The sequence below is a fragment of the Sus scrofa genome, chromosome 1 (genome assembly GCF_054392235.1).
Source record: "Sus scrofa isolate SSC_HxYL_T2T_F1_AM1 chromosome 1, Sscrofa_HxYL_maternal_Yorkshire_Landrace_v2.0, whole genome shotgun sequence".
In the NCBI taxonomy this organism is placed as follows: Eukaryota; Metazoa; Chordata; class Mammalia; order Artiodactyla; family Suidae; genus Sus; species Sus scrofa.
In genome coordinates, this window is record NC_139383.1 from 275,655,077 (window position 1) to 275,674,795 (window position 19,719).

The window sequence follows — 19,719 nt, forward strand, 5'->3', positions numbered from 1 at the left end:
TCAGGAAAAAAAGTATCCTATTTCTCCCCACAGAAATCACACAAGCACAGTAGAGATTGTATTCGTGAATCCAACTTTTCTTGAAAAAAAAGAAGGAGTTTGGAATAGATTTAGGAGTTTAGTTTTGAGCAGGAAGGTCTGACTAGGAGTGGCTGGCACCTGTAAAGTTGACATGTCCATCAAGGTAGGGAACTGTCTAGGGTGAGTGGAGCACTGAAGAAATGTTTCTGGCAGAGGGAGCCTATTTACTCAACACAGAGCTTGGAGGTTTGGTCAGGTGGGTGGCATCAAGGAATAAACAGAGGAACTAAGAGGCAGGAAGGGAGCCAAGGTGTGGTAGTGTGAGCAAAAGAGATGTGAGAAGATGAAGCATTCAGAAGACTCAGAGGCATATTAATAGGAAGATGCTGATGTTCAGGAATAGGTCTTCTATGTCCCTAAAAGGAAAAAAAAACAAACAGAGTAGAATAAGCCAAGTCTCCACTCTAGCAGGAATTGATGTCCTAGTCATCTATCTGCCAAGTAGGAACTAATTAAAATAAGTTAATTATTGAGAACTAGAACTATTGAGGCATAGAGTTAGAACCAGCCAATCACCATCTAGGGCTGATAGTGGGACCACTGATTTAATAGAACTGGTGCTCTTTCTGTCCACCTGCCTAGGGATAGGATTGGCTTCATGGAAAACAGCAGAAAAGAAAGCCCACAAGTAGTGATTCAACCATCCTAGATAAAGGAGGGTGGAGTTAGCGATGCAGATTTTGTATTAGAGCAAGTCAACATCCTGTACTTCTATGTCCTCATAATTTTTCTTGCCCTTTTGAAGAGTTAGAAGCAAGCATAAGTACTAATGATATATTTCTGATGCTTAGTGATCTTGAATGAATCTCAAGATCCTGCCAAGAAACTCAGAATTTGAATTTAACACTTTCACAAGTATGTGCCTAGAGCAGCATCCTTTTTTGAAGCATTTCCTTTCTCATTGGGGTATTTGGTGCTTGGTCCAAATTGGAAGGGGACCATCGGGTCATGGGCAACATCTGGAGAAGTTTATGATTAAAGCACTCCCAAGGCAGGGTTCACATCTGCTTTTCTCCCCACTGTTTTCCAGTGAATTACATGGTGCCTGGTTCAGAGTAGCTGTGCAATACATATAAGCTGACCAGTTGAACCAGATACATCACCCCTGAGCACCCCTTGCAAGACTGTGGGTTTAATACTAGTAACTTGGAAACTATTCTCCATGGATCAGAAGATTGAAGAGGTTCCTTGTTCGATGGGAAAAGTTCATGATTTGGTAATTAATTCTGGTCCACATATTTACCAGTTGTTTCCCCTTTGAATGCTTCATTTTTGTCTTTTTTTTTTCTTTTCAGTGCTGCACACACAGCATATGGAGGTTCCTAGGCTAGGGGTAAATCTGAGCCCCAGCCACAGCAACTCAGGACCCAAGCCATGTCTGTGACCTACATCACAACTCATGGCTATGCTGGATCCTTAACCTGGTGAGAGAGGCCAGGGATCGAACCAGTATCCTCATGGATGCTAGTCACATTCGTTTCCACTGAGCCCCATGATGGGAACTCCCTCCCCTTGGAATATTTATATGTTTCCTTTTTTTCTCACCTGAAAAATGGGGAAAATAAAATGTCATCTCTAGATGTTTATTGTTAAGTTGCAAGAAATTCACATATTTGCAAAGTATTTGAGATCTACCATGTGCTATGCAAATGTTACTTAGACCACTACTAATCATTCTTTTTTGTATTCTGTACCCAATTGAGGGCAACTTAAAAGTAGTAGATGCAATCTAGAGGAAGCCAGCAGAGGGTAAGGGGTCTAGTGTGTGTGGGGTGGAGGCTGAAGTGGTCACTGGGAGGAGTGTGAGAGCTAAGCTGCAGGTGACAAAAGACCAACAGGGTGCACACCTAGGACAAAAATGGTCTTTCTTGGAAAACAAAGTATTAATTAATTAGGAGTTCACTTTTGTGACTCAGCAGTAATGAACCCAACTATTATCCATGGCGACATGGATTTGATCCCTGGCCTCACTCAGTGGGTTAAGGATCCAGCATTGCCATGAGCTGTGATGTAGATTGAAGATGAGGCTCAGATCTGGCATTGCTGTGGCTGTGGCATAGGCCGGCAGCTGCAGCTCCAATTTGACCCCTAGCCTGGGAACTTCCATATGCAATTGGTGTGGCCCTAAAAATCAATCAATCAATCAAGTCAATTAATTAATTGCAAGAAAATAGAAATGATAGCTAAAACCATTTTCTGCTTGAAAAACATTAGAATCAAATGGATTCAAAGTGAATTCTTATTTATTTATTTATTTTGCTTTTGGGGCCTCACCCAAGTATATGGAGGTTCCCAGGATATGGGTCTAATCAGGGAACTACAACTACAGGCCTATACCATAACCACAGCCACAACAATGCCAGATCAAGCCACGTCTGCCACCTACACTACAGCTCATGGCAATGCCAGATCCTTAACTCACTAAGTGAGGCCAGGAATCAAACCTGCAATCTCATGGTTCCTAGTCAGATTCATTTCTGCTGTGCCATGACCGAAACTCTGATTTAAGGTGAATTCTATCAAATATTGAAGAATATTTCATGACCCATCCATCCTGCTCCTAGATGGATGTCCCAGAGCAATTTCCATCCTGATTCGTAAAGGCTTGTGCATGATGCTGTCTCATCACACTCATTTGCAGTCATGGGGACTTTGTGGCAATCTGGGGGTCCATCCCTAGGGTGGTAAATAGACAGAAGCTCACCAAGGGTACCATGCATCTGTTTAGAAGCAAATGACTGGAAGTATTTTTTTGTTTTCTGTTTTTATTTTTATGGCCACACCTGGGGAATATGGAAGTTCCCAGGGCAGGGGTTGAATAGGAGCTTCCGCTGCCTGCAGCCTACACCACAGCCACAGCAATGCTGAAACTGAGCTGCATATGTGACTTCCACTGCAGCTTGTGGTAACTCCAGACCCTTAACCCCCTGAGCAAGGTCAGGGATTGCACCAGCCTCCTTATAGTGACAATGTTATGTCCTTAACCCACAGAGCCACAGTGTGAATTACCTGACTAGGAGGATTGATGGCAATATTGATAGATTTTAAAACCATAATCTGAGTGCAAAAGGAAGAAAATCAATAAGTCTGGAATATACGAAGATGTATACAAATTTAAAATGCATCAAAGTGGTGATCATCATGGTGTGTACACATATAAAACATCACATTGTACAACTTAAAGTATTTAGACATGCAACAAATCAACAAGGATGTCCATACACAAAGTTAAACATTAAGCATATTAGAATGGAGGAAGGCAACAGGAGGGGGAGAGATGGTGTATAAATATATGCATGAGTGAGGTAGCCTACAAAAAAAATAAAAAATGGCCCAAGTGTTGGCAATATGTTATGAATTGACGTGTGAGTTAATTCAGTCCTTTGCCTCTGAATTCAGTGAATAAGAGAAATAATTTCAAGGCTTAAGCAGAACTCAGGGGATTTCTCTCCTTCTAATTCTCAAAGCATGATGCCATCAGGAAATATTGATGCTAGGCCTTTGAAATTACTGAAATATTGCTAGTAAGAGAGTCCACATCCCCAAAATTGGGTCCCGTGGTCCTTTGTAATAAAAATTGGATTTTGTCTATATCCTGGATTGAAATGAAAGAGCCAAGGATTCTACTAAGCCTACCAGCAACAGCATTTTCTGTTAGCTGACTTTACTCTCTCCTAGTGGTGTTGGCTATGCTTTTCTTGCATGACTTACTTTATTGATTTACAGTTCACTCAAGACATTTTCACTTAGTGACAACAAAGGGGTTCAGAAGAAACAGGAAGACAGCTCCAATGTTTGAAAACAGGGACATGTGCCCAGGCGTATCCACTGGGTGAAATTTCCCCAGTTTCTTTCAGATCTTACCTAAAATGTTTTGGCATTAAATCATCCCACCAGCTATAGCCTCCTTTTTAAGCTACTGGCTGGCTTGGCTCAAGCTCCCTGTGTGATGCCATGTATTTCCTTTAGCTTGTAATTTCTTGGGGGATATTTGTAAAGATGTAGATTGTTGGAGGTGGATGTGATCTTAAGCATTTATCCATGTCATAGATTTCCTCAGCATGCTTCCTTGGGGGGACTCAGAGGCCACTCCAGGAGAGGTCCAGACCCTGAAGGGAATACTGAATGGGTGGGACTCCAGGTCCCTTTCTTGTGAATCAGAGCAATTCTGCTGTCTAGTGTTTTACATATTAAATTACATGAAGAAATATTATGAAGATATAGTTGAAAACAGCATACTCGCTTTCTGTAGGGAAATCATGAAGCTCAGGGAAGGAGTGATTTACCCAATGCCACAATCTCCCCATATCATGCCCATGTGTCAACTCAGGGCCATGTGTTCGGAAGCTATTCAGAGGTTGGGGTGAGGCTGGAACATCTGGAGTCTTCCATAGTAGGCCTGGCTTTGGGGATGACCAGGGGTGAGGCTGAGCCAACAGAAGCTGGGTTCTACCTGACAGTGTTGGGGCAGTTACATCTGTCCCATTCCCAGAGCAGAGCCTCCTTCCTTGGGGTCTTACTCTCCAGGAACAAATCCTTCCTATGTTATGTAAATGGAGAGGGGGGAATGGAGAAGTGTAGAGACAAGGACATTGGACCTTTAGGCAGGTGACCTGGTTTATAGTCTCTGCTATGCTGAGCCTTATGATTCACTGTTATAAAAAGAGGATATTATGCAAAATGATGTCTCAGCTTCTAATACCCCAGAATTTGTAGGACTTGGGCATAGTGATGAGGTGGAAGATCATAGTTACTTACTCAGAAAAGGGCTGGTGACCCTGGTGTGGCCATCAGAGGGTCCAGGCATCTCCTCCATAGCCTCATTGGCCTTGGTGATGAGGGGAGGGAGGTGGGGCTGGGGATGTAGGTAGAGCTCTCATGTTGAGTGTAGGAAGAAAAATGCCAGGCTTAGCATAGGAGCTGACAGTACTCACTACCCTCTGAGAGTTGTGCATGTGATTGTCATCTCAGAGTCTGCTCTCTTGCCCTTTAGAGAAGAAATTATTCAAATAGCTCCAGGCATCTGGACCCCAAGGCTGTCTCTCATCCATAGCTACCATCTCTGGTCTCTGCAGATTCACTCAAATGATGAGGAAGAGTAGGGATGTAGAACGAGGTGGTTACCCTTCATATGACCTCTCCCCAAGGAGACAGCATCTTTCCATCCACCATCTCCAGGGGGCTCATTAAGAAGGAAACTTGGGAGAAGAGTAAAGGCAGTCAAAACTCAGGGTGCCAGGTGACAATTTTCTTTTTTTTTTTGTTTTTTCCTTTTTTAATTTTCCCACTGTACAGCAAGGGGGTCAGGTTATCCTTACATGTATACATTGCAATTACAGTTTTTTCCCCCACCCTTTCTTCTGTTGCAACATGAGTATCTAGACATAGTTCTCAATGCTATTCAGCAGGATCTCCTTGTAAATCTATTCTAGGTTGTGTCTGAAAAGCCCAAGCTCCTGATCCCTCCCACTCCCTCCCCCACCCCCATCAGGCAACCACAAGTCTCTTCTCCAAGTCCATGATTTTCTTTTCTGAGGAGATGTTCATTTGTGCTGGATATTAGATTCCAGTTATAAGTGATATCATATGGTATTTGCCTTTGTCTTTCTGGCTCATTTCACTCAGGATGAGATTCTCTAGTTCCATCCATGTTGCTGCAAATGGCATTATGTCATCCTTTTTTATGGCTGAGTAGTATTCCATTGTGTATATATACCACCTCTTCCGAATCCAATCATCTGTCGATGGACATTTGGATTGTTTCCATGTCCTGGCTATTGTGAATAGTGCTGCAATGAACATGCGGGTGCAACAGACATAAAGGGAGATATTGATGAGAATACAATCATAGTGGGAGACCTAAATACCCCCCTCACATCAATGGACAGATCCTCTAGACAGAAAACCAATAAAGCAACAGAGATCCTAAAGGAAACAATAGAAAAGGTAGACTTAATTGATATCTTCAGGACACTACATCCAAAAAAATCAGAATACACATTCTTCTCAAATGCTCATGGAACATTCTCAAGAATCGACCACATATTGGGACACAAAGCGAATCTCAATAAATTTGGGAGCATAGAAATTATCTCAAGTATCTTCTCTCACCACAATGCCATGAAATTAGAAATCAACCATGGGAAAAGGAAAGAGAAAAAACCTACTCCATGGAGACTAAACAACATGCTACTAAAAAACCAATGGGTCAATGAGGAAATTAAGAAGGAAATTAAAAACTACCTTGAAACAAATGATAAGGAAGACACAACCTCTCAAAATTTATGGGATGCTGCGAAAGCAGTGTGCAGAGGGAAATTTATAGCAATCCAGGCCTTTCTCAAAAAAGAAGAAAGATCCCAAATTGACAACTTAACCCTCCACCTAAACAAATTAGAAAATGAAGAACAAAAAAGTCCTAAAGTCAGCAGAAAGAAGGAAATTATAAACATCAAAGAAGAAATCAATAAAATAGAGACTCAAAAAACAATAGAGAAAATTAATAAAACCAAGAGCTGGTTCTTTGAAAAGGTGAACAAAATGGACAAACCCCTGGCTAGACTCACTAAAAAGAGGAGAGAAAGAACACAAATAACCAAAATTATAAATGAAAAAGGAGAAATCACAACGGATACAGCAGAAATACAAAAAACCATAAGAGAATACTATGAACAACTGTATGGCAACAAGTTTGACAATCTGGAAGAAATGGACAATTTTCTAGAATCTTACAGCCTGCCAAAACTGAATCAAGTAGAAACAGACCAAGTGAACAGACCGATCACTAGAAATGAAATTGAAGAGGTCATAAAATCACTCCCTACAAATAAAAGTCCAGGACCAGATGGCTTCACAGGTGAATTCTATCAAACATATAAAGAGGAATTGGTGCCCAACCTCCTTAAACTCTTTCAAAAGGTTGAAGAAGAAGGAATACTCCCAAAGACATTCTATGATGCCAACATCACCCTCATTCCAAAACCAGACAGAGATACCACCAAAAAAGAAAACTTTCAGCCAATATCATTGATGAATATAGATGCAAAAATTCTCAACAAAATCTTAGCCAACCAAATCCAACAACATACAAAAAAATTATACACCATGACCAGGTCGGGTTCATCCCAGGTTCATAAGGATGGTTCAACATAGACAAATCAATCAGCATCATACACCACATTAACAAAAAAAAGTCAAAAATCATATGATCATCTCAATAGACGCAGAAAAAGCATTTGACAAAGTTCAACATCCATTCATGACCAAGACCCTCGCCAAACTGGGTATACAGGGAACATTCCTGAATATAATCAAAGCCATTTATGATAAACCCACAGCAAATATAATCCTCAATGGGGAAAAACTGAAAGCCTTCTCACTCAAATCTGGAACAATTTTCTTTGAATCTGATAATTAGTGGCTTATTATTATTGTGATTTTGAAAGAGATTGCGGTAAAGAGAGAAGCCCTGGACCTGCAGCCATCCCTGGGCTCTTGGGGGATGAAGTGTGGTACTTTAATTATTTCTGCCCTTTAACAACATTAATTAGTAGGTTTGCATATGTAAACCTTAGTAAACTGGAACATAATAGGTATTCAATAAGTTCCTGAAGAAATGTGTATAGTCCTAAATAATCTTGGAGTCAGAAGAAAACTCAGAGATCATCCTTTGCAAACCATCACCCAGAGCAGGAACCCTAGAGTAGCCTTGACAGTGGTCATCTGGCTTGAATACATCTAGAGACAGAGAACCCACTGCTTTCTAACTTCATGGAATCACAAGGAACCGCATCTATAATTTTGGTGTTAAAGCCAGGAGTCAAGAATTTTAAACCTCACATTTCCAATAGCCTTTCTTTTTGTGTTTTTTACTATTTTAAAAATTATTTTTGCTTTACAACATTGTGTCAATATCTCCTGTGAAGCAATGTGACCTAGTCATATATATATATATATATATATATGTATATATATATATATATATATACACACATATATACATATACATATACACACACATTCTTTTTCTTCTATTATCTTCCATCATGGTCTCTCCCAAGAAATGAGATATAGTTCCCTTCAGTTGTAACAAATGACCACAATTTTACTTTTCTCCTTCCCGTGGAATTATTGATTTGTTAAGCAATCAGCAAGCACTCCCTGAGTGCCAGCAATCACGAGAGGTCCTGGGGACACATAGGTGAGGAGACACCAAGTCCCTCTGCAGGTGTTTAAGGATGATGATTACATATTCCTGATCCTCCATGTTTCCATGTCATCTAACTCCTGTTTTCACTGACACCTGTCCCCTTTCCCCCTGCCCCCAGGGCAGACCTTCAAATATTCCCACATCTCTTGTCCCATTCTTCCTCTAACCCATGGTTGACACTCCTGTGTGACAGACATGTCAACAGTAAGGCATAGTGTGAATATTAAGACCTAGGAGTCCCAGAATTCTTCCTTTTTATCCAAAAAAAATTCTGCCTTCGTGTGTATTACAGATTTTGTTTTAAAGGATAATTTTGAAAACAAGATATTGGTGCTAAAGAAAATTTCCAAACCTAAATTCTGATCTACATCATCTATTTGCAGAGGGCCAGCCAAGGCCTCAAGGAGGCAGTTTGGGGATATTCTGCAATGACAGAAGCTGGACTTTTTCCCCTCAGCATCCTCAAACTACGCTCTTCATCTGAAAGGGTAGATCCCTATGGAGTTTCACCCACTCAGAGCCAATCTTCCCTCCCTTTTGTGAATGGAGAAGGGAAACAAGGTGTGTGGAGGAGCTTGAAGCCCTCAGAGAAATACAGGAGGCAGGGTGGGAAGGATGAGATAACCCATCTTTTAGCCCAGCCCTGGCCTTTACTTGCTGCATGTAATTATACCATTAGTTTTCCTTCTTGGTATGAATGAATGTATCAGATAGGAAGGTTTGAAAGTTTCTTACACTCCAGGTTAGAAATATTCTAGGTATAGAGTTGAGGATACCAGCTACTTACTCAGATAAGCAATGGTGAGAGCCAGGGTCACCTTCTCCTCAGCCTTATTGGCCCAGTGTCTAGAGGAGGATTGGAGGGCCTAGAGGGAATGTTCAGAGCAGGCCAAGAAAAGGAAAGAGCCCCAGATTCCAGAGATAGTTGTCAATAACTGCAATATTGAGTGCCTGTGATTGTTGCCTCAGCCCAGATATAACATTGTCAATTCCTGAAGTGGCCACTTTTCTTCTCCCTCCTGAGAGGTGACCCCTCCATGGAGCCCCTGGCACTGGAATCACGAGCCACCCATCCATCCCCAACTATCCACCATCTTCCACCTTCAGGCTCCATCAGGTATTGAGGGATTGGGTGGGGGCTTGGAAGCACCTGACTGTCCTGCATGTGACCTCACTCCAAGGATATAGGAAGCTTCCCCAGTTAGCAACCCTTAGGGAACTCAGGAAACAACTTGCTTGGAGAGAAGTAGATACCTCTGCATAGAGGCAGTTCCATGGTGGTCTAGAGGTTAGGATTTGGTGCTTTCACCACTGTGACCCAGGTCCAATCCCTGATCTGGGAACTGGGACCTCTCAGTAGAGACCAAGGAAACTCAGAATACCAAAGCATTGGTTTTCTTAAAATCCAAGATGATTAGTCCTTGTTAGTTTAGTGATTTCTAAAGAGACAGAGGCAAATGCATAGATAAAGCCTTGGGATTCTCTGAAGAGGTGTGGGAGAATGTAAAGGGTCAAGAGAAGAGTCCAGGTCTTCACATAAAAGTTCTTTGGTGAAACTTTATTAAAAAAGTGTTTTTTGTTGATTAGTTGGTACTTCTATAGCCACACCTATCAACCCATTTATTAAAAGAAAGCTAATTATAAAAACTACACCTGACATAAATTATACCGTTTTAACAATTTTCAAATGTATAGTTCAGTGGCCTTAAGTACACAGATGGACACTTAGGTTTTCTTCCATATCTTGGCTTGGAGAACAATGCTGCAATATTTGATCGTATATGGAATGGGGATTGGGGCAGCAAAGGGGTACTCAAGTGGCTGGCATCATGAAGTGCAAATATATGTGGGGCAAAATCTAGTGAAATCTGCAGGGGGTCTTGATAGTTGCACCAGCCATGGAGTTCTTCAGTGGAGAGAGCTGCTGGAGTCACTGGAAGAGCAGTTCCCTGGGAACTGTGTTCTCTCTTACTGCATGGCTGACACTGCAAGCCTTGATTTTTCTTCCTTCAACCTGTAAATCTCTATATGTCTCAACCTAGCAGAAGCTGGACCCTCAGCTTGTGTCCCCAAAGGCTAGGGAAGCTATTTTCTCACTTACCACTCTTCCTTTTCATGAGAGGGGAACTCTTTCCCACTGGGGTCTTCCCCTTGGCACCTAGCAGTGCCAGCCTGGAGTATGGACTGATGCAGGCAAATGAAGCTGTTTGGCCTTCCTTTTTTGTGCTTTTATTCTCAAAGTTTTGACATTGGGTTGTTGAAGTCCTTCTCTCTCTCTCTCTCTTTCTTTGGCTGCACCCATGGCACATGAATGTTCCCAGGCCAGGGATCAAACCCATGCCAGAGCGGCTTCATTGACAATGCCAGATCCTTCAGCTGCAAGAGAACTCCTGAAGTCTCTTAAGTAGAGTTTGGAATCTCTCCCAGAGCTGCTTTTGTTGGCAGATATCTGTCTAGTTTCTGATCTTTGTGGGTGGGGCATAGATGCTGGGATCTACTGCTCCACCATCTTGGTGACGTCATTCCCCTTAGTATTAGTTCCACAGGTAAATATATGCTTGCTGTTTGTCGCCTGTTCTTAAGTTGCTGTATTCTGAATTATCATGGTTTCTGAAACTTGTACTCTAGTAGGTTCCTAAGGATTACTTGAATAGTGAAAGAGGTTTTCATACTGAAAGTAATTTTGACTAGATATGAAAACTTAGCTCATTTATTCTTTTTTTGTGATTTCTTGGACTGATCCCTTGGCATATGGAGATTCCCAGGCTAGGGGTTGAACTGCAGCTGTAGCCACCAGCCTACACCAGAGCCAGAGCAACATAGGATCAAAGCCACATCTGCAGCCTAAACCACAGCTCACGGCAACACCAGATCCTCAACCCACTGAGCAAGGCCAGGGATCGAACCCACAACCTCATGGTTCCTAGTCAGATTCATCAACCACTGAGCCACAATGGAAACTTCTCATATATTCTTTCTTATCTCAATATGTTTTTGTGTAAGTAGCTGTTGTTTTCATAACATTTTTAATGATAGGATCTTGCACTTCCTGAGCCATCTGGTTCTGTTCCTCTTCTCTACTTTTACTTAGACCTTCTCTTTTTTCCCCTTGTATTATTACTTTTTTTAAAATTGTGGTTAAAACTTATGTTTAAAAAAGGGGAAATATGGTCAGGAGTTAAAGGGGGTGGGTATCAATATACGCATAGTCTTGCATATAAAATATGGGGAACAAGGGCCTACTCTATAGCACAGGGAAAGTTACTTTATGGGAAAAGAATAACCTATATGGGAAAATAATCTGAAAAGGAATGGATATATGTATAGTTGATTTACCCTTCTCTGTGTCTGAATTTAACACAACTTTGTAAGGGAACTACATTCCAATAAAATTTTTAAAAATTGTGGTTATTAAACATGTAACATGAGATATTCCTTCTTATATAGTTTCAATTGCAAGGTACAGTATTAACAATAAGCACAATTATTGTACAGCAAGTGTCTAGAACTTTTTTTCATGTTATATGACAAACTCTTTACCAGATGAACAGCAATTCCCCATTGCCTCTCCTCCCCCGCCCCTAAGGACAAGCATTCTACTTTCTGTTACTATGAATGTGCCTCTTTCAGCTAATTCACATTAATGGAGTCATACAATATTTGTCCTTCTGGCTGTAGATGTTCCTGGGCCAGGGATCAAACCTGCGCCATAGCAGTAATCTGAGCCACATCAGTGACAATGCTGGATCCTTAACTGGCTAGGCCACTGGGGAATGCTTGATTGTATTTCTTAATGCCTTTGAAAATTAGTTCAGTGAAAGAGTTCCCATAATGGCTCAGTGCTAACAAACCCAACTAGTACCCATGAAGGTGTGTGTTTGATCTCTGTTCTTGCTGTGAGCGGTAGTGTAGCTTGCAGACTCTTCTGCAATCTCTGGTGTTGCTGTGTCTGTGGTGTAGGCTGGCAGCTGTAGCTCTGATGTGACTCCTACCCAGGGAAATGTGCCACAGGTGCGGCCCTAAAAAGCGAAAAAAAAAAGAAAATTAGTTGATGGTATACATTTAGTTTTATTTCTGGGTTCTTGCTCTTGTTCCATTGGTCTTTATGCCAATACCATACTCTTTTGATTACTGTGGCTTTGTAATATATTTTCAAAATATGAGGTTTGAAACCTCCAGCTTTGTTTTTTATTCTCAAGATGGTTTTTGACATTTTGGGTCCTTAATAATTCTATATGAATTTTAGGATTTGTCTATTTCTTTTAAAAAGACAGTTGGGATTCAAGCATTTTCTAGAAATTGCATTTAATCTGTGGATGACTTTGTATATTAGGTACATTTTAATAATGTATAATCTTCCTATTCATTAAGCCTTTCCATGTATTTGGGTCTGCTTTAATTTTTTATCCAATATTTTTTGTTTTCAGTAGATAAGTCTTTTACCTTCTTGGGTAGGTTTATTCCTAAATTATTTATTCTTTGGATGCTACTGACAGGATTGTGTTTTTTTAATTACTCAATGAATTTATTACATTTATAATTGTATAAAAATCATCACAATCCAATATTATTTCCATCCCACAACCCCAGCACATCCCCCAACCCCAAAACTGTCTCCTTTGGAAATCATACGTTTTTCAATGTCTATGAGTCAGTATCTGTTCTGCAAAGAAGTTGCATATTCCACATGTCAGTGAAAGCATTTGATGTTGGTGTCTCATTGTCTGATTGACTTCATTCAGCATGATAATATCTAGTTCCATCCATGTTGCTAAAAATGCTGGTATTTCATTCCTTTTAATGGCTGAGTAATATTCCATTGTGTATATGTACCACATCTTCTTGATCCACTCCTCTGTCAGTGGACATTTAGGTTGTTTCCATGTCTTGGCTATTGCCAATAGTGCTGCAGTGACCATTGGAGTACGTGTGTCTTTTCAAGTCATGGTTTTCTCTGGATAGATGCCCAGGAGTTGGATTGCTGGATCAAATGGTAGTTCTATTTCTACTTTTCAGATTGTTAATTGTTAATGTACAGAATCACAAATGATTCCTTAAACTACTACAGTCTTGTTCCTTTTACATTCCTCCATTGTAACCTCATTATCAATGTCACCTTGTCATTAAAGTCTCATGACCTAAAACCTCATTACCAATGGCCTCCTTGTCATTAAAGCTGATGGAAAATCTTCCAGGCTTATTTTGCTTAAAGTTTCACCATATTTTGATGTGGATTAATAGCTGCTGCCTCTTGAAACTTGTATTTTTGGCTTATATGACTACATCTTTTCAGTCTTCTTGGTTAATACCTCTTTATCAGGTTCTTAAGTGTCAGAAATATTCAGCCCACTTCCCTAGGCACTCCTCAGCTTTCACAGAAGCCTCCTTATTCATGTCATTTACTCCAATCAACAGGTAGAATAGGTTCAAAGAACTAGCTTTTTCTTAGTTCAATATTACAAAAATTGTCAACATTTGCATATCTGTGGACCTATAGCAGAAGGACCCCAATCCATTTCCCTTCACAATATTCTCATCCAAGAATGTGATTACAGCAGTATTATTCCACTGTTGGAGTTAGCCAGCCTCCCAAGTGTCTGTATGGTGTAAGAAGGACTGTGAAGAAGATTCCTGGTTCCCTTGGACTCTACGGAAGCAATTTGCCTAACCTGGCAAGGTGTTCAGAAGGTCTGCTTGGATCTTTCCTCTGATTATATCTACTTTCAAATGGGACTTCTTACCAGTGCTTATTATCAACTTCCAAGGTTAATATCTGGGCTGCTTTGTTTGGATAGCAAACCTTTTATGAAAGTCTCCAAACACTACCTGCCCCAATGTCCTCACTCCTGGACGGCAGCAGGACATCTTATGGGAATTGCCTCATAGTCTGAAAAAGACAACAGTCAAGTTCTGACTGAGAAGTTTAGGGCTAATCTTTCACTCAAATGTGTTGCTGTGTGGTCACTAATTAAATATTTCTCTTTATTTGAATTTTTTGGAACATCTGTAAGTTCTTAAGTAAAGGATCTCAATTTCTTAACAACTATGTGTTCTTGAGAAAGAGGACTCTGGTACTAATGGCAGAGGGAGGTTTGAACTAAAAAAAAACTTAGGTTTCCTGAGACAATGAACTTTATAAATTATGGAAGCTATCATTAGTGAATTTATTTATTTAATATATTCTATGCAATGTTCATATTCTTTTTTTTTTTTTTTTGGTCTTTTTGCTATTTCTTGGGCCGCTCCCGCGGCATATGGAGTTTCCCAGGCTAGGGGTCAAATCGAATCGGAGCTGTAGCTGCCAGCCTATGCCAGAGCCACAGCAATGCGGGTTCCGAGCTGCATCTGCAACCTACACCACAGCTCATGGCAATGCCGGATCCTTAACCCACTGAGCAAGGGCAGGGACCAAACCCACAACCTCATGGTTCCTAGTCGGATTCGTTAACCACTGCGCCACGACAGGAACTCCAAATGTTCATATTCTAATGTGATTTATGTACTTGGCTGAGCATGAAAAACCTGGCACATAAATAGAGGAAGTGGAACAGCTAGATATCTTCCAGGCTACCTCCCCCAAACTGAGTGATTGGTGGGAGATAGTGGTAAAAGCCAGGCATGCCTGTGCAAATAAAAAGGCTTTTGCAAAAGGAGGGTGTTTCCTGGATGCTGATGGCTTCTTGAAAATTGGAGGTGGACATAGTGAGAGCAATGGCAAGGTCTTTGATGTTGGGCATGAGACATCCCTGTGTTCCATTAGGTTGTTATACAGCTATTATTATTATTGTTATTGTTATTGTTATTATTATTTTTGCTTTTTAGAGCCATAGTCACAGCATATGGAAGTTCCCAGGATAGGGTTCAAAGTGGAGCCTCAGCTGCCAGACCACACCACAGCCACAGAAATGCAGCATCCAAGCTGCATCTGTGACCTACACCACAGGTCATGGCAGTGAAAGAACCTTTAACCCACTGAGCAAGGCTAGGGATCGAATTCACATCCTCATGAGTACTAGTCAGATTCATTTCCCCTGCACCCCAATGAGGCCTTCTCTCTCATTTTATCTTTAAGGCCGAAAGACTTGTATTCAACTTCAGTTTCTGCCTGCTTATCTTGACTGAAACAAGTTGATTATCCAGGACATAATGAATATTTCAGTAAGGACACTGGCCACACAGAGAAAAGAGTTAAGAAGGAAGGGAAAAGGTATTGAGTCCTGTGAATTCACACTGTGATGACACTTTGGTGTTGGGAGAAGTAAATCTGTTTTACAGATTCTCCTGTTCCCACCTGCCACAACCTATTCTCCCTGACCTCAAATTGAAGAAGACCCACGGGGCTTTTCACTGTCTCTCACACACATTACAGTGTTCAATTCTTTTACTTGCTTGGATGGTTTCCACAATTGAAACACTCTATTTCCTTGTCCTTTTAACTTTCATCTGTCAAAATTCAATTCATGCTTAGGAAATATTTAACAAGCCTTTCCTTATACTCTATGGAGCACATGTAACATCTTACAAAAATGAACAGGATTCTCTAGTTCCTTAAGTATTGACCATTGTCAAATTTATGGAAGAGTTGTTTGGATATATTTTTTCCCACTATTTGGGTGGCAGAAACTTTTCTTCTGAAATATGGATTCCTAGAAGTAATTAGCCTGGGAATGATCATATATCCAGTCAAGGTCACTGTGGAAACCAAATGATCCTGCTTCAAGGTCAGTGCTCTCACTGGGGTTCAACACCCACTCTTATCACCTCTTTGGGTTCCATGTGAAAATGCATAGGAAGGAAGGATAATCTGATCACCTCTTAGGTCACCTCCAAATTGTGAAATTCTATCATATTCTTTCTATGAGTGAATTCTGTCCCTTATTTTCCTGAAACCCCTCTTCATATCTTTGTTCCTCAGGCTGTAGATGAAAGGGTTCAACATGGGTGTCACTGTCATGTACATAACTGTGGCCACCCGGTCCTTGACCACTGAGGACGTGGACAGAGGTCTAAAATAGACATAAATGACACTTCCATAGAACAGAACAACCACAGAGAGGTGGGAGCCACAGGTAGAGAAGGCCTTCTACTTTCCAGCTACAGAGGGGACTCTGAGCAATGTGATGATGATTCTCAGGTAGGAGAAGAGAATGCAGAGGAAAGGGGTTGCAATGACAGCCAGGGTCTCAGTCATGACCACCATCTGGCTGGAGGATGTTTCAGAGCAGGACAGCTTTAGCACCGGCTGAGTATCACAAAAGAAGTGCTTGATGATATGGGAGGCACAGAAGGACAGGCGGGACATGAGTATCACATACAGCATGGAGTGCAGGTGAGAGATGGTGCAGGAACCTAGCAGCAGGAGGAGGCAGTGCTGTGGGCTCATAGCCACGTCATAATGGAGGGGGTTACAGATGGCCACCAGCCTGTCTATAGCCGTAGAGGCCAGCAGGTAGCTGTCAGTGTTCCCAAAGGCCATGAAGAAGTACATCTGGACCAGGCAGCCCACATAGGAGATGGACTTTGTCTCTGAGACTAAGGTCACCAGCATCTTGGGCACAATGACTGTGGTGAAGCAGATGTCCATGAAGGACAGGTTGCCGAGGAAAAAGTACATAGGGGTGTGGAGCCGGGCATCAGAGTGGATGGCCAGGATGATGAGTACATTGCCCACCAGGGTGACCAGGTACATGATGAGGAAGACAGCAAAGAGCGGTTTTTGAAGATGAGGGTTGGAAGAGAGGCCCAGAAGGATAAAGTCTGACATGCTGCTGCTGTAGTTCTTTGTCTCCATGTCATTGACTTTCTGGAGAGCCTTTGGAGGAGCTCTGGGAGAGGTGTGAAGGGCAGTTTGACCTGACTTTTTCTCTCCCTTCCAGCCTATAAAAAAAGAAGCCCATTGCTCATTGTTAGGATATTATTTCAGGAAAGTACAGAGATCAGGGGGTAAAATCCAACAAGTATAATTTTCAACAATTCCAAGATGCTCCCTACATGAGATACTAAATTTTCCCTAGATGTTGTTAGGAAATTCTCAGTTGCCTAATTTTTCTGAGTTTTTCTCAATACTCTTTCTAAAGATTCTTCTGAGGTTACTTCTTGACTGATACCCTGCCCCCCTCTTCCTTTTTGCTCCTGTCTTGTCTTGGGGAAGGGGCTGCTGAGTCATGCCTTGAATCAGGATGCTTTTATACAGTGGGTCTGCATGAATGAGGTCCTCTCACCATGATCCTCTCCTACTCATACATCCAGAGGTGATGGTGCATGTGGTCCTGGGCATGGGACATAAGTAATATTTGATGTAATCAATTCTCTTTGGTCCCAGGGAGTTCACATGTTACTTTCTTATGGCTTAAGAGCAAAACCTGCTTGATATTTATTTAAGCATTTCCATTTGGTTAACAGTGATCTGGACACTTGAAGCCTAAGTGTTTGGTTGAGGAATACCACTCAAAATAGGAATGGAATTAACCACTGAACAACACAGGTGTGAAACATTCAGATCCACTGATATGTAGATTTCTTCAATAAATATATAGTACAGTACTACTTCATCTCTGAGTTGGTTGAATCTGTGAATGCAGAAATAGTGGATTTGGAGGGCTGACTGTGAATTTAAGTGGGAATTTTTGACTGCCAGAAGGTTTCGTGTTTCTTATCCCCATATTCTTCAAGGGTCTACTGTCCTCCAGGGAATAGCCTATGGTATGAGTTTATTCCTTTAAATACATACTTCTACTGATTAAAAACTTTATATTTCTAATTTTGAATATTCTAATAATATGGGATTATAACCCTTTGAATATAAGAGTCCCATCCCCACCAATACCATGGAAAGAGGAAGCACAGATGGCCTCAGTTACTACTATTGTGTCACATTGCTCAGATGATAGTCTAAGCCATTGAAGAAGCAAAATGAATGAAAAGGAGGCATAGATATCAGATAAAATGAAACTGACACTTAAAAAAGTGATTGGATTTTCCATCTAGAAAATCCAAGAGAAACATGTGAAATCTTTACAAACCTATGAAGATTTCACTGATGTCTAGATACAAGGTAAGTATACAATTATTGATACTTTGCATGTATTAGAAACATATATAAAAGTTTTCAATTGGCAATGGGATGAAAGTCTAAAATAGAATTAGGAATCAACCTGAGAAGGAGGGACAAATAGGTGAGAATAACTTCTGTTACAGGACTATAACAGAATAGAAATGATGATCAGAATAAGTGGAAATACTATACTCCAAAAATGGAAGATTCAGTATTTCAAATGTCTGTTCTTAGTCTCCACAGGTGCATGATATCATACAGTATTTGTATTCCTCTGTCTGACTTATTTAACTTAGCACAGTGCTTTTAAGGTGCATTCATGTTGTCATACATGGTAGGCTTTCCTTCTTTCTCATGATTGAATCTAAAAAAGACAAATTCCTGGAAACAGAGAGTAGAATGGTCATGGCCAGGGGCTGAAGAGTGGAGGAAATGGGGAGATGTCAGTCTGGGTCAAAGGTACAAACTTCCAATTAATAAGATGTGCAAGTTCTAGGGTTCCATAATGGTGCATGGTGACTACAGTTAACAACACTATATTATATATTTGAATTTTAATAAAAGAGTAGATTATTCACATTTTCATTTAAAATGCATTTTGAGGAGTTTCCATCATGGCTTAGTGGTTAATGAATCTGACTAGGAGTCATGAGGTTGCAGCTTCGATCCCTGGCCATGCTCAGTGGGTTAAGGATCCCGTGTTGCCTTGAGCTCTGGTGTAGGACACAGACACAGCTCAGATCCCGCATTGCTGTGGCTCTGGCATAGGAAAGCTGCTATAGCTCTGATTAGACCCCTAGACTGGAAACCTCCATGTGCAGCAGATGAAGCCCTAGAAAAGACAAAAAATAAAAAATAAAAATAAAATATTTTTATGAGATGTCATTGACATATAACATTGTGTAAATTAAAGTGAACAACATGTTGATTTGATACATATTTATATTGCACTATAATTACCAGCAGAACATTAGCTAATGCCTCTGTCACCTCAGGTAATAGTCATTTCTTTCTTTGCAGTGGGAATAAGTAGGGTCTTGTCTCTTAGCTACTTTTGACGTGCATATCTAATTTAGTGTTTTTGTCTATAATCACAATAAGTGATCTACAGCACTTATTGAACTAATGTTTGCACTTTTGTGCTCTTAAACAACATTTTTCCAGGTCCCCCAATTCCCATTCCTGGTGACCACCATTCTTTATAAGAGAGTAGATCTTAGATGTTTTCACCACACACACTTCCACAGAGATAATGGTGTGAGGTGATGGAGGTGTTAACTAACTCTACTGTGGCAATCATTTTGCAGTTAATGTGTGTCAAATCATCACATTGGACACCTTAAATTTACACAGTGTTACATGTCAATCATATCTC

At 40.8% G+C, this 19,719-nt stretch overlaps 4 protein-coding genes across 8 annotated transcripts in view; 2 read left to right on the plus strand and 2 right to left on the minus strand.

Moving 5' to 3' along the window:
• The window catches only part of LOC110258960 (olfactory receptor 1J4-like), a 141,228-nt gene that overhangs the window by 46,503 nt on the left and 75,006 nt on the right, over positions 1 to 19,719 (plus strand). The gene's annotated exons all lie outside the window — the stretch shown is intronic.
• Positions 1 to 19,719, plus strand: part of LOC100620597 (olfactory receptor 1J4-like) — an 82,191-nt gene that overhangs the window by 11,239 nt on the left and 51,233 nt on the right. The window lies entirely within an intron of this gene.
• Positions 1 to 19,719, minus strand: part of LOC110258964 (olfactory receptor 1L6-like) — a 184,725-nt gene that overhangs the window by 3,941 nt on the left and 161,065 nt on the right. The window lies entirely within an intron of this gene.
• LOC110258958 (olfactory receptor 1L4-like) lies at positions 14,841 to 18,816 on the minus strand. The gene has a single exon (XM_084995085.1). The coding sequence runs from the start codon at positions 17,079 to 17,081 to the stop codon at positions 16,374 to 16,376; it is 708 nt and encodes a 235-aa protein (XP_084851211.1). The 5' UTR covers positions 17,082 to 18,816; the 3' UTR covers positions 14,841 to 16,373.

Coding starts and splice junctions, on each gene's coding strand:
- LOC110258958 (XM_084995085.1), bottom strand. CDS start 17,081: ATGGAGACAAAGAACTACAGCAGCAGCATGTCAGACTTTATCCTTCTG.